General features: G+C 41.6%; 1 protein-coding gene across 3 annotated transcripts; it reads right to left on the bottom strand.

Annotated features, from left to right (window-relative positions):
• Positions 1 to 518: 518 nt before the first annotated feature.
• Positions 519 to 24,015, bottom strand: ING3 (inhibitor of growth family member 3). Of its 3 annotated transcripts, none has more exons than XM_014521330.2 (11): positions 20,821 to 24,015; positions 20,549 to 20,649; positions 19,165 to 19,230; positions 17,887 to 17,983; positions 14,311 to 14,382; positions 13,836 to 13,955; positions 12,288 to 12,346; positions 11,658 to 11,848; positions 7,515 to 7,707; positions 6,337 to 6,375; positions 519 to 1,445 (listed from the first exon to the last, which is right to left on the bottom strand). In XM_014521330.2, exons 1-11 carry the CDS (start codon positions 20,846 to 20,848, stop codon positions 1,329 to 1,331), a joined length of 1,083 nt encoding a protein of 360 aa, XP_014376816.2. In that variant the 5' UTR covers positions 20,849 to 24,015; the 3' UTR covers positions 519 to 1,328. The 3 variants fall into 3 exon arrangements, with proteins under 3 accessions (XP_014376816.2, XP_006026748.1, XP_025063467.1); XM_006026686.3 differs by having other exon boundaries at positions 12,288 to 12,445; positions 20,821 to 24,010; XM_025207682.1 differs by having other exon boundaries at positions 1,329 to 1,445; positions 12,288 to 12,445; positions 21,112 to 24,012.
• Positions 24,016 to 27,094: the final 3,079 nt, after the last annotated feature.

Raw genomic sequence — 27,094 nt, 5'->3', positions numbered from 1 at the left:
GACTAGCTGCCTTACCAACTCCTCCCCACAGCACCTTCTCAAGACAGGCATGACCCCAGCCTTTAGAAAACAGGCCCCCAGGAGAAGTTAAGCCAGGGGAAAGTGTTATCTTCCAGGATAAACTATTCTGGCAGGTTAAACTGATATAACCTAGCAACAATCAGGGTTAAATTTTCTCCTGGAGTGGTCATTTTTGCTCTGGGAGAAAAAGCCTTACTATCTATCCACTTTCGATTTCTATTGGGAGAATGGCAATTCTCCCAGTAGGAAATAAACATCTGTACCTGGCCCACATTCCCTAATCCAACATTTATTTGCAAAGGGAGTCTTTAAAGGTTCCCATATAAGTCCTGCAGTGCCTGTACCCAGAACCTTTTGTGTCAAATACATAGAAGAGAATTTTTCTTATATGTTGCTATCAAACTGAATCTTCCACAGCATATTTTTGTGGTTGTACAAGAAGAAATGCTTTATTCAAATTCAACTATGTTCTTCAAAGAAACATTTCAAGTGACAGGTAAATTCTAAGGTTTTATTTTTTTCTGACAAAGTATGCAAAGCATCAATATTGGCAATTGAGGGTTTTTCCTTTTTATTTTAACACCTAATACAATTCCAATTTAAAGGATTACTCGCACAAAAAAATAAACACATTTGGTATAAAAAATTTATCATCACTTTAACACCCTTTCTCTTATGACCTGCACCCTGTTTGGGGCAGAAACATATAAAGACTAATGGCACAAGTTTGTATTTTCTCTAAAGAAGTTTGTTTTTATGTACCCAAGTACTCCAGAGGACACCAGCCCGCTTTATACAAGAACCATTTTCTTCAGCCTGCTGAATTTAGTTTCACAAAAGAAACAAAGCTATAAAGGCATTTAAAAACCATTGTCTTATATTCTCTCTTTTTTAGAAGCACTGACTTTTTTGCACCATTTATATACATAATGTAACATAACAGCTCTTGAGTACAGTACATGCAGCAGAATGTCTGTTGAATATAAAACATACATTTAAAATCTTCACTTAGAATCCTTTGAAGACTGAATTATTGTAGAATGCCCACTGCTTAGAGAAAATGGTTGGAGAGTACAAATGTCTGCATATGTTGGCCATTGGAACAATCCAAAGCCAACTGGAATATTTGTAGCACATCAATAGTGCATAAATAATTTACTTACAATATTAAAACACAACTAGCAAAATTAATAGTTCAATATCTTATGACTGCTAAATCTTTTAAGTGGTTGCAAAGAAGTGTTTTGTTTTCTTTTATTAAGTCCTCTATAAAATCTTTAGTATGTACTTTGTTTTCCAAATGAAGTTTATTTATGTCTACTGCCTCTTCTCTTCATTGCAGCAGTACATTGTGGACAATACCATTTTCCTTTTGGTGCCTCTGTCAATCCAACACAGCCATAATGGAACCACTCTATAGGGCACTGTAAAACAAATTTACAGGAAAAGTTTTATTACACCTGTAGCAAGAAAAAGATATTTATGAAAACAGAAGCACTGCTCTGGATGATATAATGAAGGCTTGTAACCTATTCACTATATGCAAATTAAAAAAGGAAAGAAGTCCAAAAATAAGAAGGATAGAGGAAAAACTCCATTTCCACATATACACCATTTATACGTATAAATTAAACATCAGCTGCAACCCTGGACTAATGTACCAAAGTAAAAGTTTAAATCCAAACTTAGGAAAAGATTTAAACAATTTTGTTGCATGTTAAAAAGCACAGTTGTAATCGCATAATTACTCACTGTGTATAAGTGTGTCAGGATGAGTTAATAAGCTAAAATTGAATATTTAACCAAGAAAACACCAAACCAAATCATAGAACAATTTTTCTGAACTATCATCAATAGATACTGTGCCTGAATGAAGCAAAAGTTCAATTATTTTGATATGAATGATGATCTCTCAATAAAACATAAGATCACATACCAAGGAGAGTACTATAACAATACAGTGAAAAGGGAAGACAACCTGAAGAGCAACTGAACTGGCATGCATATTAACTCACATTAATCATGGTATTTCACATTATACTCCTAGGTAAATTTTAGATTCTAATCATAGAATCAGAGAAAGTTAGGGTTGGAAGAGACCTCAGGAGCTCATCTAGCCCAACCTCCTACTGAAAGCAGGACCAGCCCCAACTTGATCATCCCAGCCAATGCTTTGTCTAGCAGGGTTTTGAAAACCTCCAAGGATGGAGCTTCCATAACCTCTCTGGGTAACCTGTTCCAGTGTTTTACTACCCTCTTAGTGACATAATTCTTCCTAATATCCAACCTAAGCTTCCCTTGCTGAAACTTGAAACCTGTTGCTCCTCATTCTGTCATTTGCTACCAGTGAAAACAGTCTAGTGCCATCCTCTTTCAAGCCCTGCTTCAGGTAGTTGAAATCCCCACCTCAGTCTTCTCTTCTCTAGATTAAATAAACCCAGTTCCCTGAGCCTCTCCTAACAAGTCATGTGCACTAGCCTTCTCACCATTTTTGTTACCCTCTGCTGGACTCTCCAACTTGTCCACATCCTTTGTGTAGTGGGGGGCCCAAAACTGAACACAGTACTCCAGATGTGGCCTCACTGGTGCTGAATAGAGGGGAAGAATCACTTCCCTAACAACACACCTACCAATGCAGCCCAGTATGCCACTGGCCTTCTTGGCAACAAGGACAAACTGTTAGCTCATATTCAGCTTATTGTCCACTGTAACCCCCAGATCCTTCTCTGCAAAGTTGCTGCCCAGCCAGTCAGCCCCCAGCCTGTAGCGGTGCATGGGATTGTTCTGTCCTAAGTGCAGGACTTTGCACTTGTCCTTGCTGAACATCATGATATTCCTTTTGGCCCAATCCTCCAATTTCTCTAAGTCACTTTGAATCCTAGCCCTAACCTCCAGTGTATCTACTACTTCTCCCAGCTTGGTGTCATCTGCAAACTTGCTGAGGGTGCACTCTATGCCATCTTCCAGGTCATTGATGAAGATACTGAACAAAACCAGCCCCAAGACTGACCCCTGGGGCACTCCATTTGATACTAGCTACCAAGTAGACATTGAGCCATCATTTACTACTCTGAGCCCAATGCTCCAGCCAGTTTTCTATCCACCTTACAGTCCATTCATCCAGTCCATACCTCCTTAGCTTGCCTGCAAGAATTATGTGGGAGACTGTATCAAACACTTTGTTAAAATCAAGGTACACCACATCCACTGGTCTCCCCACATCCACAAAGCCAGTCACCTCATGACAGAAAGCAATGAGGTTGGTCAGGCATGACTTGCCATTGGTGAATCCATGCTGACTGTTCCTAATCATCTTTTTCTCCTCCAAGTGCTGAGAAATGGTTTCTAGGAGGATCTGCTCCATGATTTTTCCAGTGACTGAGGTGAGCCTGACTGGTCTGTAGTTCCCTGGATCCTCCTTCCCTTTTTTAAATATAGGCACTATGTTTGACCTTTTTTCAATCATCTGGGACCTCTCCTGATCACCACGAGTTTTCAAAGATGATGGCCAATGGCTATGCAATCACATCAGCCAACTCCCTCAGCACCTTTGGGTGCATCAGCCCCATGGACTTGTACACATCCAGCTTTTCAAAGTAGTCCCTAACCTGTTTTTTCAGCACTGAGGGATGCTCAGCTCCTCCCCAAACTGTGCTGCCAGGTGCAGTAGTCTGGGAGCTGACCTTGCCTGTGAAGACCGAGGCAAAAGAGGCATTGAGCACTTTAGCCTTTTCTGCATCCCGTCACAAGGTTGCCTTTCCTGACTTCATCCCTGAGCGATGCTCTATATTCTTCCCTAGCTGTCTGTCCAAGTTTCTACTTCTTATAAGCTTCCTTTTTGTGATTTAGTTTGCAAAAGCATTCCCTGCTAAGCCAAGCTGGTCTTCTGCCATACTTGCTAGTTTCCCTGCGCATTGGGATGGTTTGTTCCTGCACTCTCAGTAAGGCTTCTTTCAAGTACAGCCAGCTCTCCTCGACTCCTCTCCCCTCAGTCTGGCTTCCCAGGGGATCCTGCCCACGAGTTCCCTGAGTGAGTCGAAGTCTGCTTTTTTGAAGTCCAGGGTCCTTACTCTGCTGCTCTCCATCCTTCCTTTCCTCAGGATCCTGAACTCAATCATCTCGTGGTCACCGCTGCTCAACTTGCCATCCACTACTACATTCCCCACCAATTCTTCCCTGTTTGTGAGCAACAGGTCAAGAAGAGCATGGTTCCTAGTTGGCCACTCCAGGACTTGCAGCAGGAAGTTGTCCCCAACACTGTCCAAAAAATTCCTGGATTACCTATGCACTGCTGTATTGCCTTCCCAGCAGATGTCAGGATGACTGAAGCCCCTCAAGAGGACCAGGGTCTGTGATCAGGAAACTGCCACTAGCTGTTTGAAGAAAGTCTCATCCATCACTTCCTTCCTGGTCTGTTGGTCTAGAGACCAGACCCCCACCACAACATCACCCTTGTTGCTCTCCTCTCTGACCCTACCTCAAGACTCTCAACAGGCCTACCTCCAGCTTCATACTGGAGCTCTGAGAAATCATATGGATCTTTATATAAAGTGCAACCCCTCTCCCTTTCCCCGCTCCCTGTACTTCCTGAACAGTATGTACCCATCCAGACAGTGCTCCAGTCATGTGACCTATCCCACCAAGTCTCTGTTATTCCAATTACATCATAGTTCCGCGATTGTGCAAGGACTTCTAATTCTGCCTGCTTGTTGCTTCAAACTTGATCAGACAACTGGGTCACACTGCTTTCATATTACCTGAGAATCTGTACTATTACCTGCCTGATTTTCATTGCTAGTCTCTCCCCACCATACTTTTGCACCACTCAATTTTCTTACAGAGCTCCTCTGGGTGTCAACTGTGTTAAGTGTTAGAATATTCAGTGAGTTATAGAAAAGCAAAATGATAAGTGGCAGATAGCAAAAACAAACTAAAACCAAAGCCCACTAAGACCAAGAGAGTAAAAGTGCTACACCTCTATCAGAAAGCCTTAGACCGCAAAAATGTGTCACATTTGTGCTTCCATAAAAAAAAAAAAAAAAAAATGGCGGCGGCAGAAAGCTCAAGCAAACAGACATCCAGGCTTCTTGTCATGCCGCAAATGCCCAACATTGTGGCCATGACAATAGGTGGCAAAACTTGTGTTTTTTTGTGGAGGACACTGGTTTGCTCTCCAGCTGCCCCAGGCAAGCACTCCCAGGGCTTCGGGAGCCCCATCTTGTGAAGGTTTTGGCTTGTGGAGCCCTGAGAGTGCCTGCCCAGGTTTCTGTTTGCATAGACATGTCCTGGGAATCTCATGGCAGGGGATTCCCCAAGCACATGTACTGTGCTACTGGGCTGACTCAGGGTGTACTTCTGCAAGTATGGGGACCCTAGGTATCCCTTGGCTGGGGGCATGCATCACCAGGAACATTAATTGCTCTGCTGCATTCCAGCTCAGGGCACCCGGGGTTCCCCTGTTTTTAGGTGTTCCACAGATGGGACACCAGGAGTAGCAGGGGCCTGATCCTAAGGGACAAAGGGCAAGATCTGTGTTGCCCAATAAAGCGTATTATCTGTGCCAGGACACATCCAGGCACAGATGATCCTACTCTAAGGACAGTGTCTGTTTACAGCCTCTGTATTAAATTTATATCCAGACTGAACCCACTCCTTGTAGAAATAGGAGATCAACAACAGCACCACTATTATTACCAGTTTGTAATACTATAATATTTAACAGAAAAATGTACTGCTTAGTTGTGGAGCTATTTAAGTCTGTCCAATATGAGGGCTTAGGACTGATTTCCATTTCTGGAAGTTTATATTTACCCCAATTTCCTAGGAAAAATATGTAGACTGAGTTCAACTATTAAATCTGGATAGAAAACAATTTTTAAAAATGATTGCAAGTTAAAAAACACTTAGAATATTTTACTTATCTCTCTCTCTGCCCATTTTCTACTTAGACAACAGCTTGCCAAATTACTGCAGGATCAAAGATAAAACACAAGCCCCCTCCCCGTCAAAACCAGAAACACAGTGAACACTGGAACACAAACCATAACCAGGATGCTGATCTTTCCCTCCTGAAAGTTCTACTGCAATTCCCTTTCAATTCCTTCTCTACTTTACTGTGCTGCAATCATTTTTTCATTTCTATACTTTTAAGCTAGATTTTGAAAAAAAATAATCACTACTTAGTAATTTTCACTTTAGACTGAAAAGTAGAAAAGCTATTTTAGCCAACATGAGTTGCAGTGTTATGCACACAAAAGCCCCACACAGTGTAGGAGCACAACCCTCACCCCACGTCTTTAGCATTTTGTTACTTACATCTTGGTTATCGCATCCCACCATTTCACCATACGATACCTAAGTTAAAGAGTAAGATTTAACTATTAATATAGTGACTTACTAGTATTTACAACATTATTTAATTTTTTAAATAAAATATTTTTTTATTGACAGAATTTAAAGGAATACAACTAGTTATCTTTTGCAAAGCAGTGTATCAGTGTTATTAATGTATAAAAACAAATGATTTTCGAGGTCAAATGTCTTATGCAAAAATAAATTCATGTTATGCATATCTGAAGTTGGATAAGAAAAGTGAACAGTTCTATTTGACCAGAGACAATGATGAACACTACTTTAAGTCTGAGCTGACAAATGTGAAAAGAATGTCCTTAGTTTCTCTGTCAGGTGCATGTTTTAGAACAATGCCAGATGGCACGCTTGTTTGTTTTTAGAAAAGCAAAATTCTTTCATTAAATTTTATGAAATTCTGAAAACATTGCTATTCATCCTTAGTTTTATAGGAGCTTGTTTTCATGAAACACAGATCCAATGGGACCATTTCCCCATGTTCTTCCTCCCTGAAATTGCCTATTTTAAGTGATAAACTCAGGGCTGTTGGTTGTAGCTGTACTGGTCTAAGGTCATAGGCAGACAGAGTTCATTGAGTAGATGTGATATCTTTTATTAGACCAACTAAATAGCTGGAAAAAATGTTCTTTGCAAGCTTTTGGGCACAAGCACCATTCAGGCATAGGGAGAGTCTGTTGGTGTTTTGTGTGCTCTCCTGGGTGGGACAGAAGTCAAAATGCAACGTAGAGGTGTAAAGTGCTAAACTCTGCATTTGTGTTCACTGACTATGAACAAAGGAAATTCAGTTGCAAAAAAATGCTTATTAATTCAAATTATGAGAGTATATTTAAAACTGTTCCTTCTCCCCTCCCTGCCATCCCAATAAAGAGGAAAGAATGTCCTGTAAAAAAGACAATGTACAATGTACTGGTTGCTGTCACTACCAGTGAATCTGGATTTGAGTCACAACAAAGTATTGCATTACCGTTGCATCTCAGTGCTTCAATGGCCTTTGTTTACATCACCAATTAGAATATATTGACAATGTTAGACAAAAAAGTATGCACTGGAAATCTGAGCTATAAACTCATCTGTGGGATAGAAAAATGATATCATACTGAAGAAGCAGTTCTGCTTCTACTTACCTGATTACAAATACAGTAGCGTGGTTCATTTGGATCATAGGTCCAGTCAACTTGGTTGTTAGAATCAGATTCTGGTATTACTGCTGTTTGCTGCGATAGTTCCTGTGCTAAAGCAGATGATGAAGAACACGATGACAAAGAGGAGGAGGAGGAAGACGATGAGGACTGCTGGCTTGAAGACTTATTATTGTTTCTGAAAGATGAAGAGATACAGTAAAAAGTCTTTTAAAGCAAAACCTGTTTATTCTCAAAGATATAAAGCATGGATAGGGATAGGATTCAGAATGATCTAGACAAACTGAGGACTGGGCCAAAAGAAATCTCATGAGGTTCAACAAGGACAAGTATGAAGTCCTGCACTTAGAATGGAACAATCCCATGCATCAGTACAGGCTGGGGGGCTGGCTGGTTGGGGGGCCGCACTGTCGAAAAGGACCTGGGGGTGAGAGTGGACAATAAGCTGAATGAGGCATCAGTGTGTGCTTGTTGCCAAGAAGGCTAACAGCATACTGGGCTGCATTGGTAGGTGTGCTGTGAGGGAAGTGATTCTGCCCCTCTATTCAGCATTGGTGAGGCTACATCTGGAGTACTGTGTCCAGGTTTGGGCCCCCCACTACAGAAATGATGTGGACAAATTGGAGAGAGTCCAATGGAGGGCAACACACATGGTGAGGGAGTTGAGGCACATGACTTATGAGGAAAGACTGAGGGAACTGGGCTTATTTAGTTTAAAGAAGAGGAGACGGAGAGGGGGCTTAATAGCAGTCTTCTATTACATGAAGTGGAGTTTGAAAGAGGATGGAGCTAGACTGTTCTCAGTGGTAGCAGATGACAGAACAAGGAGCAATGGTCTCAAGTTGCAGCAACAGAAGTTTAGGTTAGATATTAGGAAGAATTTTCTCACTAGGAGGGTAGTAAAACACTGGAACAGGTTACCCAGAAAGGTGGTAGAAGCTCCATCCTTGGAGGTTTTCAAAATCCAGCTAGACAAAGCTTTGGCTGGGATGATCTAGTTGAGGCTGGTCCTGCTCCGAGCAGGGGGTTGGGTTACATGAACTCCTGAGATCCCTTCCAACTCTAACTTTCTCTGATTCTATGAGTGCTGAAAGGATAGTCTGAGGTGCTCATCCATGCTATAGTGCTCATGTCATTCTAACGAAATTGTTCTTGCTACCTTCTAAAATTTAAACAGAATACTGTATGTTCTTGCGCACTACGTGCCTCCAACAACACATGCACATTGTTTTGAGGAGGGCAAAATGATGAAAAAGATTCTTCCAGATTTATGGCTGCATAGATGAGTGACAGAATCTAATCTTCATGTCACGCACTCTCCCTTTGCTGCTCAGCCAAAAGGTGAAACTGTAGCTTCTGCTGAAAATTAGTTTCTGTAGGTGGATCTATGATTTTTGAAAATTGCTAAAAACAGTCAGCAGGGTTGTGAAATAGGAGGAGAGACCAAAGGTAACTAGCAGATGGCAGAATTAGGTTAGTGTGTTTAGTGGAACTTCAAGACTATTAAAAAAGAGAAACAATCTTTAACACCTGCGGAGTGAAGAACAGTAAGCCATTAAGGCAACCGATTCCCTCAGCTGCCTGTACAGAAATGTCAGTGCTGTTGTCAGGCAGATGGATTTAAACTTTCAAAGTGAGATGCTTCTATACTGGGGGGGGGGGGAACGGGACGGGGGGGGGACCCAAACAAAAAAAACCCAACCAAACAAACAAACAAAAAAAATCAGCTTAAGATGCACACCCCAATTCTGGAAGAGTAATTTTTGGGGGGGAAAAAGGTGTACATCATATATAAGTAAATAGAGCAGTGGTTTATTATCAGAAAGTAAATGACTGTCTTTTTTCACTACAGAAGGACATATTATTCCAATTGGTGGATTTTAACAGTGTAAAACTATCAAAAAACATTTAAACTTTAGCTTGCAGTGAAAGACCAATGTCAATGATGCATATTCTAACTTGCAAGTTAGAAGTAAAAGAGAACATTCACATAAATTATATGTGCATAGTATGTATTAAGTAATTGCTTTTTGAAGCTAGTCATTTTACATGCTCTTCCACATGTGCGACCACTGATACCCTACAGCAGAGGTGTTAAACTTATGGCCTGTATGTGGTCTACAAGGCTTGTGGAGAGGCCAAGAATTTGGGGGTTGAGTTAACAGGTGCAGGGCCTTCTGCTGAAATCCAGAGCCCCCTTGACAATACATGTCAGCAGGTGGGTGGGGGGGAAAACAATGGCTGTGTAAATCCCCAGTCATTGCCACATCAGGATCCAGTTCATGAAGTGGAATGAGTTTAAAGCATGCTCTATGGTAAGAAGAAAACCGCCTTCAAACAAATACTTAAACCCCCACCCACCAACATGCTTTAGGTTAGAGCAGTGGTCTCAACCTTTTATAAAATAAGAGCACCCCACCACAACTTTTTTGAGTTTGGCAACACCCCTAAGTTGAAAACCACCACTGTGTACTGCCTTTGCTTACTAAGGCTGTGCAAAATACCATCATTTCAATGTCCATTTTGCTGCTTCGAAGGGACCATGTTTCATTTCATTGTTTCGAAGCACTGTTTCATTCAGTTAAAACTGTTTCGACGTTTTGCCCATAGGCTATAATGGGGAATCATGAAAATGCCTAAAACACTGTAATTTGTTGCCTGATTAGGATGCAAATTGCAAGGATGGTAGCCCCCTTTGAGGACATGAAGCCTGCAGAGTTCTCTCAGAAACTGCACTTCAAAGTTTCAAAAGCAAAACTCAAGACACTCGGCGGCAGCAGCAGCAGCAGCCTCCTGTCATATGGGCACAGATACGGGGGGCCTGCACCCCCAGGACTGCGGGGCTGTGCTGGACTCCTCCCAGGGGTGTGGGCCCCTGGATCTGCGCCAGACGACAGGAGGTTGCCACTGCTGCTGGGGATGTGGAACCATTCAGAGCACAGCACAGCAGCAGGAGGTGGGCGGAGATAGGGCTGTGCTCCGCCTCCCGCCGTTGGGCTGAGTTCCATGGGGGTGCGGAGCTGCTCGGAGTGTAGCCCTGGCTCTCCCCTGCCACCAGGCTGCACTGAAACTCGAAACGTTTCGAGTGCCCTCATTTCATTTCGAAAGCTGTTTCGAAGCTTTGTTTCATTTCAATTTCGCTGTTTCAAACTCGAAACATGTCGAAACAGCTTTGAAACAAAACGCTCAGTGAAATTTCGCACAGCCCTACTGCTTACCTCACTGGTTCTCAACCAAGGGGCTGCCACACACTCCTGCCTGTATTAGGATTTTCTGATAAACGTAAAGCATCCAGGAGCAGAGGCATAACTAATGAGTTTTATGACCCAGGCAAAATTCCTGCATTTCCCTGTGGGAGGGGTGGAGGTGGTAGGAAGGAGAAAGAAGAGTGGTATTACATGCCCTGGGTGTCCCTGCACCCAGGTCTGCTGGGTGCGCAGTGCAAAGGGCTGACTCCAGGGCCCAGTCTGACCCCTCCAGACAAGCAATCCAATAAGGCTGTGGCCAGAGCACTTTAACAATAATTTTTTTTCTGTAACACCCATACCATAATCTGAACTTGGAATAAGTTAACCAAAGCTAGTTAAATGATAGTGTTATTATTATCTATAGCTAGCTACAGAATAAGTGGGCTTGTTCTGTGCATAAGACCAACAAAACCCTCCAAGCGCCAAAAGGCTGTAAACAGATGGGTAATTCTTTTGAAAAGCTGCATGTTTGAGTTATCTAGCTTTAACAATGTGTTACAGAAATTATGTGATAAATGATCAATCAACTTAATGCCAATGCTGGTAGAAATGTGCCTTTTCCAGGAACTAGAATCAAAAGGAGTTTTCCAGATAACAACACAGTTAAATCATTCTATGAAAATATTTTAAAAACATATCTGGATTATGAAGTTTGTTTTAGGAAACTATTCAACAAGAAAAATATTCCCAGTATGACCCATCCAATTTAACAGAGAGCTCAGCTGTATTCACACTTAATACTGGTAATATCTAGGGGATTTTGTTAAAATAAGCCAACTCCCCTAATATCTACATTTTAGCACGCTTCTGACATAACACACAAGGGCAACTCTGAACACAGCTGAACAAAATATAAACATGCCAAAACAAAAGAACCCACTTGCTTTTTCGACCACTCCGTGAATCCGTGTTTGATGAACCTAGTGTTTGTGTTAACGTAGATGCCAGAGCTGATGAGGTATACCCAGACGAGTCTCTTGATAATGAAAATTCTCTACCAAGTTGAAAGTCATTGTTCTTGAAGGCTTCATAGCTGGCTTTCAGGCTGGATGTTCTTCTTCCTTCCTTCATCTAAAAGAAATACTATTATTAGGAAAAAAAGTGTTCAAATACTATAGTTCCTACATAACCACCTACAGTTAGTGCTATCCTGTTAACTACTAATTGTACAATTATTTTATTTTGATGGTAGCTATCCAGTTTAGACAGCGATAGAATCAGCTGAAGGAATAAACAAAACAAAATGCCATACCATCCTCCATTTCATGAAAGACTCAGGATGAAACAGGACTCTCTTAATATAAAAAAGGATATTTTCCAAAAGAAAATACTGAAGTCAACGGAAAGTGGATATGAAAATTCAAACCAAATAAAAGTATATATTTTTTCTCTCTAAGTAGCACTAAATAGCAAGCTTCCTAAATTTACCCCCTCCCCACCTTATATATATATATATATATATATATATATATATAATTTATTTATTTATTTATTTTATTTTATTTTTTACCTGTGCTGTGGCTTGTACTGCTTGAGCTGCTGCCATGGTAATAGCACCGGCTCCAGATCCTGAAGATAATGAGCCCAGGTTATATGATGTCAATGGCTGAGAAGAGTTTGTATTGTATGCATTGTTGGAAGAGGATGATGAATTACTGTTTCGACACCCTTGATGAACAGAATACATTTATGAAATTCAAAGTGAAACTAAAAATACCTTTAAATCTTAGTAAGCTGAATACCACCTATACATATACCAGTTAGTGAACTTTACAAGTGTAGGGTAGGATGGCCTGTGCTGAGCTGCTATACTGCCATGATCAATAGATGGTTTGATTTATCATTTGTATTTGCCCCTTAACTGTTTTGGTGTGGAAGTGACCGCTTCATGTCAATTTAACTGGTCCAATTAATTAAACAAAATCCATTTATGATGTTTAGTCTAGTTTTTTGGTTGAAATGATGATCAAAATAATGCATGTTCTCAAGAAGGAGAATGAAATATGATAATATATTGATAGCATTCCTAACATAATTACTAAAGAAAGCCAAATAGAATTTTAGGTAAAGAAAGCCACGTAATGAACTTTTTTTACTGTAATACAACATTGCAAAACAGTTAATTAACAACTGCTGCTGAAAACTGCAGTTCCATTTGACTTAGTGTATTTTGCATAAACAAGGAACACATTTTAAATAGGAAAATATAATGGCTATGAATGTAAAAATATTTAAAATGGCAGAAGGGTATTAAGTAACTCAGAAGTTTTTGAGTCAGATAATGTACTACACTGCTCACTATTAAGTAAACACAGTCCATATTTGAAAAAGCAAAAGAAAATGTCCTCTTTCTCTTTTAACATTAGATCACCAAGACCAAATAGTTTTCCTACAGATGCCAGCCAGGCCTGCAAAGTGTAAATTACAAGACCATGATCAAATTAAGAGATAAGAGGCAGAAGCAGCAATGAAACTGATCTGATGCTTGCAAAAGTTCAGCTGGAGTTTAATTTAATTACTGTGCTGCTGCTTTCTGTCCCCCACAAAAACAGGAACCATGAGCGCATTCTTCTTGAAAATGAAGTAATTCAGAGAAGTATACACAGTTACTTCCTCTCTTCTAAAATATAAGACAACTCAAAGGGGCTGTCTCCTCTCCCTGTTGTTAAATGATAGGTATCACCTGCCTTCCTGCGAATCAACTATTCTTCTCCACTTTGGAGACAGGATAGATTATTTTTCTCTCAAAAGGAATGTGAAGGCATTTAACCTGTAATGTTCTCATTGAGGCTTGAACAAAATTCCTGGAAGCAGAAAAAATTGTGGTAGTCCTTGCAAGTGTCATAAGACAGGACAACTAACCCACAGCTGTGAAAATGGAAACAGACCTGGTATGCCTCAGGGCCAATGGTGAGAGAGGACAATCCCTCCCAGTTATGCATGTTCAAAGAGAAAATTCTAGACTGAAAAATATTAACTTTGGAATTCAAAGACCCAACTGTATTTGCGAAGACAGGTCTCTCCTCCCAACCTCAAAAGCATGCTTTAATTGTATTACCCGGTGTATTTTCTTTAGAAGCATCTGAAGTAAGCGTAGATAGAAGGGCTTCAGATTTAAACTTCTTTTCAGGAACATGATCTGTAGTACTATGGTGAGAAGATGGATTATGTTTCCTTTCTGTTTGAAGAAAGCAAAATGCAATTTCCTATGAGATTTGAAAACAAACAATGCTCAAAACAGAAAGCTTAAGAATGCTGACTATAAATAATGAAAGAATAACTAGGTATTATAACCATATTCATTGACAACTGACACTGTTCCAAACAGTTAAACCCCATCTTCATTCTTGGGCCTCCCTTAACATATATCTTTGCCATTAAATTGTATCAAATTCTGTGTGGAATATTCTGAAATAAAGAATTACAAGGAGACCTCTGGGGACACACAATTCTGACCAAAATGCTATACCAAAAAGTTTATAAAGGTTTTAGTCATACATACAGAATAAATAAAAAAATCCTTTAAAACTTACTTTCTACTGGAGTATGTGAATGAGCATGATGGTTATTCACAGGCTGAGATGGTGTATCCAATTCCAGAGAACCTAACAGAGTTAAAAAGGCAGTACAATTTAATGCCAATTTTGCATGTTAGTCAAATTTTATCTTGCAAACCATCTTGATTTGTAGATCTGACATATATCTTTATCTATAGAAAGTAAAGAAAAACTAAGAAAGCAGCAGTTATGTTCATTTTACCTAGAAAGATTTTTCCCTCAGATTTTCCTCCCCAATGACAAGAAAAGCACTGCAAACCACTATAGATACTGATAATGTATGTCAAGGTGACTCAAAAATAAGTATCCAAACTGCATTCACGATGAAAGGTTTTTGGTGGATTGTAACAACTCCAAGCACGCTCTCCTCCTCCTCTTACAGTTAATTTGAGATGGCCAGAAATTGATTTATAGCTCACTAATGCCAAACAGAGCTTTTCCACTAACTAAAATGAGTTTTGGATTGGACTCTAATTTGTGCATAATTTAAAATACAGCAGCTTAGACAAGCCATTTTACTATGCAGCGACTGCAAGCTTGTTTTGAGGTCATTTTTAGCATTGTAAATGCCTTCTTAGAAACATAGTACTCTTCACACTCTGTCACCAAGGAAACGATCGATTAAACAAACAATCAAAATCCAGACGTCCCTACTGAACTTGACTTGGACTATGTCTTAACTGCATTTCCAAGGCAAGCTTTCTGATATTATCTGCTTTTGACAGAGAATGAAGACAAGTCCAAAAGGGAACATGTCTAAATACTCCAGAACTTATTTAAGTACAAACAAAAAACATTTTTTGTAGTACTGGAACTCAGAGGCTAGATGATCAAGATAAGAAAAAATGTGAAAAAGCAATTTTCCCCCAGAAACACAAAAAATAAAAGGATGGAAGTAAACTTTTCAATAGGATTTTGGATGAACAGAAATGTGTTAGTTTATCCAATCTGAAGGTTAATATAACTTTTTTGAATTATAGGCCAAGCAACACCTGTACAGAAGTTAGATTAATTCTTTTCTTGACTTATAGTCAAATGCTCAAAAACTGTAGTAATTGCTATTATTGGTTGTATTGCATCTTTCCTGATCACCGCTTTAAAAATAAATAATCATAAACAGAAGTAACTAAATTACATCTTGAAAATGTTCTGTGTAAACCAGCATTATTCAGGTCATGAACTAGTTCAGAGCCTGCCCCCTGGTGGAAAGTATATTATGTGTCTTTATTCTTTGGTCAGTTGAATGTTAGAGGCTCTGATTTTTTATTTTTGGGTACTTGGGTAAAAAAAAAAGAAGTAAAAAAAAAAAGAGATATTAAGATATACCTACTAGAGCATATATTTTATATATCTGTGGATTTCTCCAAGATGCTTCTATCTATTCTGATAGTTCCATGGCTGAATAAATGTGGAAGTAAATTTACTTAAATTAAGAATGTACTCCGTTCTACCTCCACCTCGTTTCCTGTTTGTGAACAATATTTCAACATAGTAAGTACATAAGCATTTTGTTTCTGAATATTTAATATTTGTATAGTTTTATCATGAGTCATCTCTCTAGTCCATTCTCACTTAAGTTACAATTTTCCTAATGTTAGGATTAGACACAAAGGTACACTTATCTTAAGATTTACTGCAGTTACACTTGACCTTGTATCTTTAAATACAAAGAACTCATGTGCAATAATTGCTTCCCAAAACACAGACATGTCTAATGTGATATTATTACCCGTATTATAAATGATGGCATTACAGAGTTTATTAGGCATTTGATTAGCAACAACTGTAGCAAAATGTCTCAAGTCCACCCAAGGAAAAAAAAATAAGGTAACTTACCAAGACTAGACCAGATCTTAAGTTTGAGGAGGAACAGAAACAGTTTTTCTGTACCCACAGGTACTGAAATCTATGTTTTGTGAAATGTATTTTGGGTCATAAACTTACTAAGAAGAACCTAAAATTTAGCTAAGTGTATGAAATATTTTATCCATTTGTTATTAAATAAAAAAATCCAATCCCTGAAAACAAAAAAGGCACTGAGCCACTTTTTATATTTGCTCTCAGGCCAGCAGCACTACTATAATTTCAGAACACAGTTATATAGCAGATATAATAAAGAGAAAGATTTCTGAGGGGAGGGCAATATTTATTGGACCAACTTGTATAGCTGGGAGAGAAGACACAAGCACCTTTCATTTGGTCTGGAATAGCGGCAATCGCTGCCCAAGTTGTGAACAGGTTAGGTTAACTAAAGAAATGTTATCAATTATATTAATGAATCTGGCAACCTGAAAGGGGAAGCAGACAATTGCAAGTACAGCAAAGAAAAGTTTGCAGAATGAGACATGAGAGTTACATTATAATGAACCATAAAACCAATGTCAAGATGCTGCAGTAACATTTATCTATTGACACCTCCAGGCAATTCAGATTACTGTAGTATTTGTAATGTGGAAACATTACAAGGCAGGGTAGAGATGCACCTGTCGTTCTCTATCTTTTCAGAGTCCAGGCATGCTTCCACAACTTCTCTGGATGGGGTGGCACCCCCAGTTTCAAACCACTGTTGTTGTTTAGGTGTCAACTGGATGGTGCTACTTCCAGGTACCCTGCATGCCTACTGTACAGCCAGATCAGAAACGACTGTAGCACACGTGCACACTCCTCCCACATTAGGGTTCTCCAATAACCCTAAAGCAGGCAGAAGAGCCTGCTTGTGCTGCAGCCCTTTCTGGTCCAACCCCGCATGAGTCTGCCAGAAACATGAGGAGTACAGGACAGGTGTCAGCTCTCCTGCCTGCTTCAGGGTTATCAAAGAACTCTAATGAGGCAGGAGAGCATGTATACCAGGGGCGGGCAATTATTTTGGGCAGAGGGCCACTTACTGAGTTTCAGCAAGCCATCGAGGGCCACATGACAGGCAGCCCTGGGCAGATTAATATTAATTTTCTAAATTTTTTAGGGGCCCCACAGGCCAGGCCGCATTTTGCCCACCTCTGATGTACACGTACTGTAGCCCTACACGTGGGCAGTTTTACCTGGCTGCAATAGTGGCACTTGCATCACAGCACCCCAGCTGAGAACAATTAACTGAATCACAAATACATAAGCTTACATGAGTAAGCGTTCACTTGATCAGATGCTATGAAATATACCAACTACATAGTCACAGCAACTTTTTACAATTAATCTAAGCAAGTATTTTTCTTTTAACACCCAAAACCACAAACAGCACTTAACTTTAACTTACATGCCATACCTGTAAAAAGGAGTAATCGAAACCAAAACAAATTTTACAAACCTTGATTGGACCCAATCATCTAAGAAACAGAACGTGTTTTGGTTACCACTTAACTAACTGGTAGTTTAGGGAGCAAAGCACATTTTTTTCCAGTAGGTTCAAGAGAATTTTCTGCTGTAGGAAACAAAGCATCTTTAGCTTATGATCTAAAAGAGTTCTTGGAGAGAATAAGATACCTGAAGAACTGAAATTAGCTTGCAAGATTTTCATTTGCCAAACTGACAAAGCAACATTTTACAACGTATACTTACGCCTTTCTAATATTTCTGTAATTCCAGCATTATCTGCCTCAAGTTCCATTTTAAATTTAGCTAGTTCTTGGTCCAGCTTTCTCAAGTGACGATCTACCTGTTTCAAAAGAAGATCAAAGATCACTTCCAAAATCCCATACTATTTAATGGTATTACAATTCTACATCCTTTCAGAGGATTTAAGAATTCTGTATATTTTAATGAAATGTGTTAGAACACAGAGTCTGCAGACTCCAGGGACAGTGACATTTAAGAATACCTTAGAAAGCACTTAGGCTTAAAAATCTCTCATCCATCTGCATCACACAGCAGAATAGCATGTGCCACTGCACCAGGAAATTAAACATTTTTTTGCAACTGCCAGCTAACCAAAAGTTTAAGAATGCATTAACTCAGGGATATCAAATGTATGGCCTGCAAAGCCATGCTGTCTGGCCTGCAGGGCTTTTGAAGGAACTGGGAATTCAGGGATGGGGCAAGCAGAAATGGCACCTGCTGCTGAAATCTGAGGTATGGAGTCCCGCTAGGGATGTGTGTTGGCTGCAGGGGGAGAGCAATGTCTGTGCTAACTCCCACAACCACTGCTTGACCCACTGCTGCATCCAGATTCAGTTCATGGTCTGAAACTGGTTGGGGGCTGGAAGGTTGTGGGGCAGGAGGGAAAGGGGCGGGGGGGGAGTTTGACACCACTGCACTAGCTATACAGTGAGAAGAAATGGAGCTGAGAAATCATTCATGTATTTTAAAACATACTGTACAAGTTTATAGTTTAGTTTGCATAGCTTTTTTTGCCCCCACTGGATAGAAAATAAGGATGTTGAAAACAGTAAGTATACACAACATATTAAAAAGATCCTGGCCTGTTTTATCCCCATCTTTTGATAATGAATTAAGAGATTTAAAATATTTTGACACTTAAGAGCATCAGTGTACTAATAAAACAACAGCTCAAGTCAAACCTTCAATTAGCAAAGTTATTAAATTCATTCTGGCTGGGAAAGAAAAAAAATAGTTGGACAAAATCCATCATTCATGGTTCTATAGTTCTTGTACAAGAGGTAACAAAACAAAAGTAAGAGATAAAGTGGAAACATGACTTTTCTGTTAAAGCAAAAACAAATAAACAAAAAACCCAAAACCAACTAGTTTAAAAGGTACCTTTCACATTGAGGCATAATTTTAGTACTTCTGCTGTTTTATGCAGATAAGTAGGTATTCACCAAATAAAAATAACTTTAGAATATCTTAAAATATGCACTTAATATATTCCTTACTTACCAAGTCATATATCTGATTTGCCAATTGTACCTTCTCATCTGCATCTTCCAGAGCTTTATAATAGTCCTGTTGTAAAGAGATTTTTAGTAAAATAACTGAAATGATTGCATTCCCTATCTTCGCTCTCTCTCATACTGAATTAGAAGTTAGAAAAATCCCATCTATAAGATAACTAGACTCTCCTAATAATTAAGTTACATTTTAAGAGCACATAGTTGACCTTTTTTATTTTTTCTAGGACAGAAACACACCAAGGCAGCTGTGCAGCTGCCTGTTTCCTCTACTGCAACATAGGAAACACAGGCTTCAAATCTATTCTGTTGCATGTTAGACAAAAAACTGCAGGGATGAATCAATATTCACCATGGCATGTTTGCCATCTCTCACAGGTCTTTTTATAAAGTTGTAATTCTCCCTCAATGCAAACTGCTAACTGGTCCCCCAAAACAGTTTTGTGGGGCATTTATACACATGCTCCAGAAGTGGGAGGGGGGAAGGCACTTTAATTAAAGCAGCTCCGAAAGCCTAGAGTGTCTCATCTATCAGTGTTCCCGTGCTTCAAAACAGCTGCAGGGGCACTTTACCTAAAGCTCATTGAAAAAACTTAAATTAAATTGAAATGCAACGAAATTATTAGAAATCATATTTAAAACAACAAAGGAAGATACTTTTCATACAGGGCATAATTAACTTGTGAAATTCATTGCCACAAGATGTTGTAGAGACTGATAATCTAACCAGCTTTCAAAGTGGATTAGCCAAATTGATGAAGGATAGGGTCCATAGGTGGGTATTAAGCATGACCTTAGGTAATTCGTTAGGACTCTCTAGGCCTTAGAATGCTGGAAGCTGTGAAGACTGGGGCAGCGGCAAATCAGTCTGGGTAGGTCCTGCATATATATTCTTCCCCTTAGCATCCATTCTCTGCCACAGATATATGAGATACTCTCCTATAGACAAGGGCCTCTACAGAACCCAAGAGAAAATGCTTCTATTAAGGAGAACTCAGCTTCTTTCAAAGACTCAAAAGCAAACATGCAGATAGTGAAAACCTGAGACAAAATGATTTGGCAGTTAGCAGTGGTGACTTGCGACCCACTGTATATGATAGGCAGATATCCCATGTACCCATGTATTCCTACAAGTCTTCAAACATTAAGTTTTATCGGGGGGGAGGAGAGGAAAGAGGAGCAACCCCCTCAGAAGTTTCTGGTACCCCTAACTTCCTTCTCTTCGGCAGTTCAACTTGCCTCATTCAATGTCTAATCCAAGCCACAGTGCTGAACAATTTTTAAACTAAATTTTCCTTAATTTTACTATAAATTATCAAGCTATCTTTTTGAAAGACCTTAGAGAGTTAATCTTTCAAATGTGATTGCCTTACTTTTTTGATTGACGTCATTTGTTCTTCTCTCCATTCAGGTTTGTTTTTCTTTGCATTCATAAAAAATTCATTTACTCTCTGCTCTAGTTGATCCATTGCATCTGCAGCACAGAAAAAAATGTTAAGAAGCATGTTAATCTCCCAGGTATATAAATCTTATGAACCTTGAATAAGGTGCCAGGGTTTTTCTTAAACCAAGTTGGCATATCTGAGGTGCAAACTATCATAATAAAGAAACATGTGACAGAGCAGTGAGGGAGGAAATTGTTTACCTTGATTTCCAAGAAGCAAAAATTGCATTCTGGTATGATTTTCATCTAGAATCTTGAACCTTCCAGCACTGAGCAGGCAAGACTCCCAAGTTCTAAAGGGTTGTTTTTGTTTTTTTTTATCCCTAAGAGCAGTAGTAGTGGGTTAAAGTAAGATCCAAACTCATGACCCAGGTCTGTATATTGCTGACCTCTGACCTTTCTAGCTAGTTACAATTTAAATAAAAAAACAAGTAATCCAAAAATTGTCCTTAAAAAAAGGAAAGAAACAAATAGAAGCAAAATATCCACCACCTCTAATTAAAGATAGCCTCTGAGCTCTGCGAGGAGATGGAAGAGTACAGGAGAGTCCTGCCAACAAGGCGGGTAACTACATATTCTCATCAGATACCACCATCTGGGCAGGATTTTCATTATAATGAACTCTGCTTGAGAGAGGGCTTAAGAAGAAAAAAGTAAAGTCATTAATAAAATAATAAAATTAACTATGTTGCTCATGTTGTTCTTGTTTGGTTATTTTGCTAAAAGCATTTTCAGTTTTAAAAAACAGACACAAAGTGATACCTTTTAAAAGCAGGTGACTAACCAAAATAAGAGACAGCCCTACAGCCCCTCAAAATGACCAAAAAACATGCAAACGTAGGAATGGGAAGAGTTTATTTCCCTATTTTGGAAATAAAGTTCCAATAAATTCTGTAAGACTTGAAGACGGAAGGAGGATTTCTTCGCTGCACGCAAACAATAGTGCTTTGTAGAACGGATGGAATAAGTACAACGTGGCTACCTGGCACATTTCCAAAACTAGCAGCTGCCTCTATCAAAAATTAGCCTTAACAGACTTCCAGTTCCAGGCTGGATAGATGACAAAACTCTTCAGTATATATTTGGACAGCTTTTAGTAACGTTCAAAAAATGGTGTCAAATGAAACATTAAGCAGCACTGTATAACACAACGGTGTTAAAAGATCTGCTCCATGGGTCTGGATCCCATGCAGGGATTCAGAGACAGGACTCACCACCAAATTCCAGGCTATGGAGCCTCATTTTGGCAGGGAGGGTAGTCTAATGGTTTCAGCCACCATATATAAAATACCTGAACATCTTTTAGGATCCAGCACTGGGAGAAAGGCCTAACAGAAATGGGCACAAGGGAAAAGTAGAGACAGACCTACCAACTCACCAGTAAGGAACTCATTTGTAAAATGGTGTCATTAGTCTTTAGGATAAACTAACCCTTCTACAATTTGGTGCAAGATTAGAGCTGAAGACTTGTTACCTTTACAAAGTCACTACACATTACAATAATTTGGCTTTTTTGAATTTACCAGAAATCACTAAATGAAATGACTCAAGACACACTTTCCTTAACTTTTATCAAAAGTATAGAGGTCCTTAAAGAATTTGGTGCAGAAACAGAAGTGCAAATGCTGCAGAATCAGAAGTCTACCATGATCACAAACTGAATTAGATCTTAAGACTCAGAGCCTAGTGAAGTAGTTTATGTGCTGCCCAAGACAAGGACGCATGCTACCTGTGGTAAGCAAACCTTAATCTTTCTGGATCATGGTGTATGCATGAGAGGACCTTCACCAGAACTTTTGATGTGTATGCCTAGGCAGGAGTATGGAGAAGCAGCAGCTTCCCAGACCTTCCATCTCTCCTTTAGACCACTGAGACAGATTCCAAAGGCCAGACCAAGTCTAGACATTCAGCACCTTGATGGCTGTAGTTGTATGTGCATCTGAGTTGAACCCAGATCTCCTGCATGACAGGCAAGGATACTACCACTGAACCATAACAGTGGGTTCATGCTACCTGTAAGCACTGCAAAAATAAAATTGCTATTCTTACTTTAAGTCCTTTTGGGAAATGGCCCTCTGTAAATCTTGAAGACAAGTCAGTTATTCAAATGCTCCACTATGCACGATGTCTTCTTGGGCAAAAAAACACTAGCTTACAACGTAAAGGCCTGAAGTCACTAATTCTTTTTCCAGACAATGAGGTCTTCACATGACTGAGTGACTTTTTTCAACATTAAAAAAAATCGTTAGGACCTTTGTCTGTGCTAATACCATTGAGGCCAGATAAGATGTCAAGTGAAAAGTGAATCCCTTTGAAGTTTGTCATGCCTCTAGAAGGTTGTCCTTAAAGTAAAGGCAAGCACCCTTTTTCATGTGGGTCACTGGAACCCGAGAACGGGGGGTGACTTTTCTACCCTTGCTTTCTCAAATCTTCAAAGGAGTTACTCTCTAGTGCACAAGCTTCTTCTTGACCATCTATCCACTCTGGATGGAAAGCCAGAAAGACAATAAATACTTCACTTGAAAAATCTCCACTTTAAGGCTCAAAAGTCTGGATACAATTCAGCTGAGCTTCAATATTGCCATGGTTACCTCAAATGGAATAGTTGTAACCTGCTACTTACACTTTTTCCATTACTGCTTAGTGGTAAGAAATACCCCTTCATTAGCTGGTGCAAGATATGATCCAAGAGCAGCTGAAATTCTAATGGAGAGAATTTCTGGCCAGGTGCTCGAGTCGCAGCACCTGCAGATTTCTGAGCCATCACTAACTTAGGAGTCAGCTGACTAAACAGTTGTTCAAAATGTGGAAATATGGAATTCTGCACTGCCAGAAGATTCCTCTGGTTTATCTATAGCATTTAACTGGTGGGAATCCTCACAAGTACTTAGACCAGAAGAGATGAGCAAGGAGCCTGAAATTTCTACAATGCTTAAAGATGCTCTCTCTAGCTATGCAAAAGTTACTGGGAACACAAGGTGCATGTCAAAACATTTCCTACAGACTTCCAGGGCCTAAATGTTGTGTTTATGAAGGCACACAAGGTTCTTTAGGTAAATGTGATATCTTGTATTAGACCAGGGGTGGGCAAAATATGGCCCGTGGGCCAAATCCTATCTGGCCTGTGGAGCCCCTAAAAAAATTTAGAAAATTAATATTTGTCTGCCCCAGCTGTCTGTCAAAGATGACAACAGCCAGGGGCAGTAGGACCCAGGGGAAGCCCCAGCAGGTTCCTGCAATAGCAGGGTCCACCCAGACCCACCCCACAACCAGAAGCCCCTGAGCAGGAAATTCAGGTAAAAAGAAGTGGGGAAAGTGGTAGTGGGGGCAGGGGGAGTGTAAATGGGCAGGCGTGCAGGAGTGTGGGGCCTATGCCAGTGTCCCGGGGCCAGCGCTGGCAGGGCCCAGAGCAAGTGGCAGGAACATGGGGTGTAGGATGGCAGGGGTCTATGGAACTGGGCTCCACTGTGCCAGCAGGGAGAGGGGAGCTGGCCCAGCTCCAAACAGCCCCAGCCAGCTGGGACCCTGCGCTCCTGCCGCCTGCTCTAGGCCATGCCGGTGCTAGCCCTGGGGCACCGGCACAGGTCCCACGCTCCTGCCCAGTTGCCATGTGCCCGCTTGCTCCCAGCCCCGTGGCGGGCACAGGCGGGAATGACCGCGAACAGCACTGATCCTGCACACCCTGTGCTCGTCCATCCGGGCTGAGCAACAGCAGCAGCAGGGAGCAAGCCAATAGTTCAGCAAGAGGGAAAAGCTGCCCCTCCCCCTCCTGCTGCCGGCATTCCCTGCCCATGTGGGGCTATCCTGTCTGTCCACCATGTCCCCACCGCCCATGGAGCAGTGGTGGCAGTGGAGAGAGAGCACAGGCAGCCCTGTGTGGGCTCCAAGCAGCTGCCACAGGGAGCACCAGTGGTGGGAGGTGAAGCAGCTGCTTTTCCGCCGCTCCAGCAGCTTTTCGTGCTCTGCCACTGCTGCTGATCAGGCCATTGAGTGAACCTGGAGCCGCTGCGGCGCCCAGGCTGACAACAGCGGTGACAAACAAAGTGCAGCTGAGCGCAGAGGAAAAGCACTCCCCCTTCCGCTGGGCAGTTTACTGGAGCCTGCTCCACGCTAGGCTCTGCTGTGGCTCTTTTGCCGCCAGCTCCGTGGCCACGTGGAGCAGCAGCACTGGGCAGCACAGAGCTGGCAGCAAAGGAGCCGCAGCAGAGCCTAGCATGGTGTGGGCTCCCCCAGCAAACACAACCCAAAGGCGGTAAGGGGGGTGTATTTTCATTTGCCCTGGCAGCAGTTCGTGCCCTGTTACTACTCAGCCTGATGGGCGAGCCTGGAGCCAGTGTAGGACCCAGGCTGGCAGCAGCAGTGAGGAACAAACTGCAACTGAGGGGAAAAGCAGTCCCTCCCCCCCGCCACTGGCACTCCCTGCAACATCTGCTTGGAGGCCACGTGGGGCTGCCTGTGCCTGTTCTCCATTGCCACAGTTGCCCCATGGGTGGCAGGGGCACAGAGGAGAGGCAGGACAGCCCTGCATGGGCTCTGGGCGGCTGCCACAGGGAGCACGGGTGGCAGGAGGGGGAATGGCTACTTTTCTCCCATGCTGAGCAGCAGCTTGTTCCCCACTGCCAACGGTGCTCAGCCCAGACAGGCGAGGGTGGGACACGTGGGGTCAGGGCTGCTCGCAGTCATCCCCGCCTGTGCCACAGGGCTAGGGCTGGCGGGGCTGGGAGCGAGTGGGTGTGCGCAGCCGGATGGGAGCCGTGGCTTCCGCTACCGGTAGTTACGTGTGGGCAGCAGGGCAGCCCCAAGAGGGAGGCAACTGGCTCTGTGTGCTCTGTCCCGCTCCCACGGTGATGGATGAGCCCAATAAGGTGCTGCCCATGCACCAGGGCCCGCGCCAGGCTGGGCAGGACCCTCCACTCCTGCGCACAGCTGAGAGCAGGGGGATGCAAGCAGGGAAATGCCCACTTTCCTGCCCACCCGCTGGCTGCTCTGCACCCTGTGTCTCATACCCACAATACCATACCCAGACACACACATCCCAACAAACCCCCATACCCACCCACACAAAGCTCCCCACAAACCCACCTACCCCATACCTCCTGACACCCATGCACACCCGACACAGTATACAAGTATGACTGTATTTTGAGCTTTTATGCAATCACTTCTACATATATAGCACAAACACACACAAATCAGATAACATTTTTTTAAATTAAATTAAAATATATTATTATGGGTGCCTGACTTTTACTATATAATTTATTTCCACCACCACCTTAGATGGCAAACCCTCTTCCCCAAAGGAGTACTTGCAGGGGCAAGGAGAGGGACTTCTGGTGGCAAAGGTGGGACTTCCAGTCCCAAGATGGTGACCAGGGAGCGGGGCACCTGGCAAGGAACGAAGTTACCCATGCGGACCTCTACAGCTTGCCAAAACTCGGTAAGTGGCCCTCTGCCTGAAATAATTGCCCGCTCCTGTATTAGACCAACTGAGTAGTAGGAAAAATTGTTCTTTGCAAACTTTCAGGCACAAACACCCTTCTTCAGGTTTATCAAGAGTTTCTGTGAAGAGATTTAGTACCTGACACAGCACAAGAGAAAAAAAAAAAAAAAGCATTAAAAGTGGGACTAAAACTTTGAGGATGAATAGATGTGATTTGGCCAGCTCCCCAAACATATTCTGCCACTCATGTGGTCTCAACTTGAGCCTGTTTACTCTTAGTGCTACCTTACTCTTTAAAAGAACACAGTGCCTCATGAGTGGAGTCTCATGGATTTCAAGCACTGTAGCCTGAAAAAGACAGAGCGTGGGATGCATAAACGCTATCTGCTGGCAACACAAAGTTTGGAGTTGTGGACTGGGATCTCACCCAGGAAGAAGGGGATGATCTCGAGGACCAGAGAAATAGAAATGCTATTTCACAGTCCGGACACCAGCGCACAAACACCAAGACCTCGTGCTGTAACTGAGGTGTCAGCCCACAGCAGGCATGAGGTTGCATACGGGTGCCACCAAGGCGACAAGGCAGATGGGGTTGAAATAGAGTTGCCAACCCTCCAGGAATTGGAGATAAATTTCCAGGAGACTGCTGAGTCACCCAGGAGATAATATTTATTTTAATAAATGCCCTATCGTTTAAGTGTCAAATCAGATTTATACAGTTGTCCAGTGGGTTTTTAAAACGCAACAGTCATGTGCATTTGCCTTCCTGACTGTCATTACATCATGTGATGAAGCCTCCTGGAACAGATTCAAACAGACTTGGCGACCCCAACTAGAAATCAAGCAAGTCCATGCAAAGCAACAACACTGCAATGAAACTGAAAAATAAAACAGGGAGGAGGAGGAGGAAGGAGAAGAAGGGGGAAAAAACGCTGCAGACAGGACCAGGCAGTGTCGCCCCCTCCCCGGTCCTCTGGTCTCCCACGTGGAGACTCCGCTCCCGCTGCTCTCTGCCGCCCCGGGGAAGCGCAG

This window comes from Alligator sinensis, unplaced genomic scaffold (genome assembly GCF_000455745.1).
Source record: "Alligator sinensis unplaced genomic scaffold, ASM45574v1 scaffold65_3, whole genome shotgun sequence".
Taxonomy (NCBI): domain Eukaryota; kingdom Metazoa; phylum Chordata; order Crocodylia; family Alligatoridae; genus Alligator; species Alligator sinensis.
Note: the sequence above shows the minus strand (reverse complement) of the source record. Positions and strands in the feature narration are given on the sequence as shown.

Coding starts and splice junctions, on each gene's coding strand:
- ING3 (XM_006026686.3), bottom strand. CDS start 20,848: ATGCAATTTTTGCTTCTTGGAAATCAAG. Junction 17,984..19,164: donor CAAATCAGATATATGACTTG/GTAAGTAAGGAA, acceptor CTTTTGAAACAG/GTAGATCGTCACTTGAGAAA. Junction 1,446..6,336: donor TGGGATGCGATAACCAAGAT/GTAAGTAACAAA, acceptor TTTGTTTTACAG/TGCCCTATAGAGTGGTTCCA.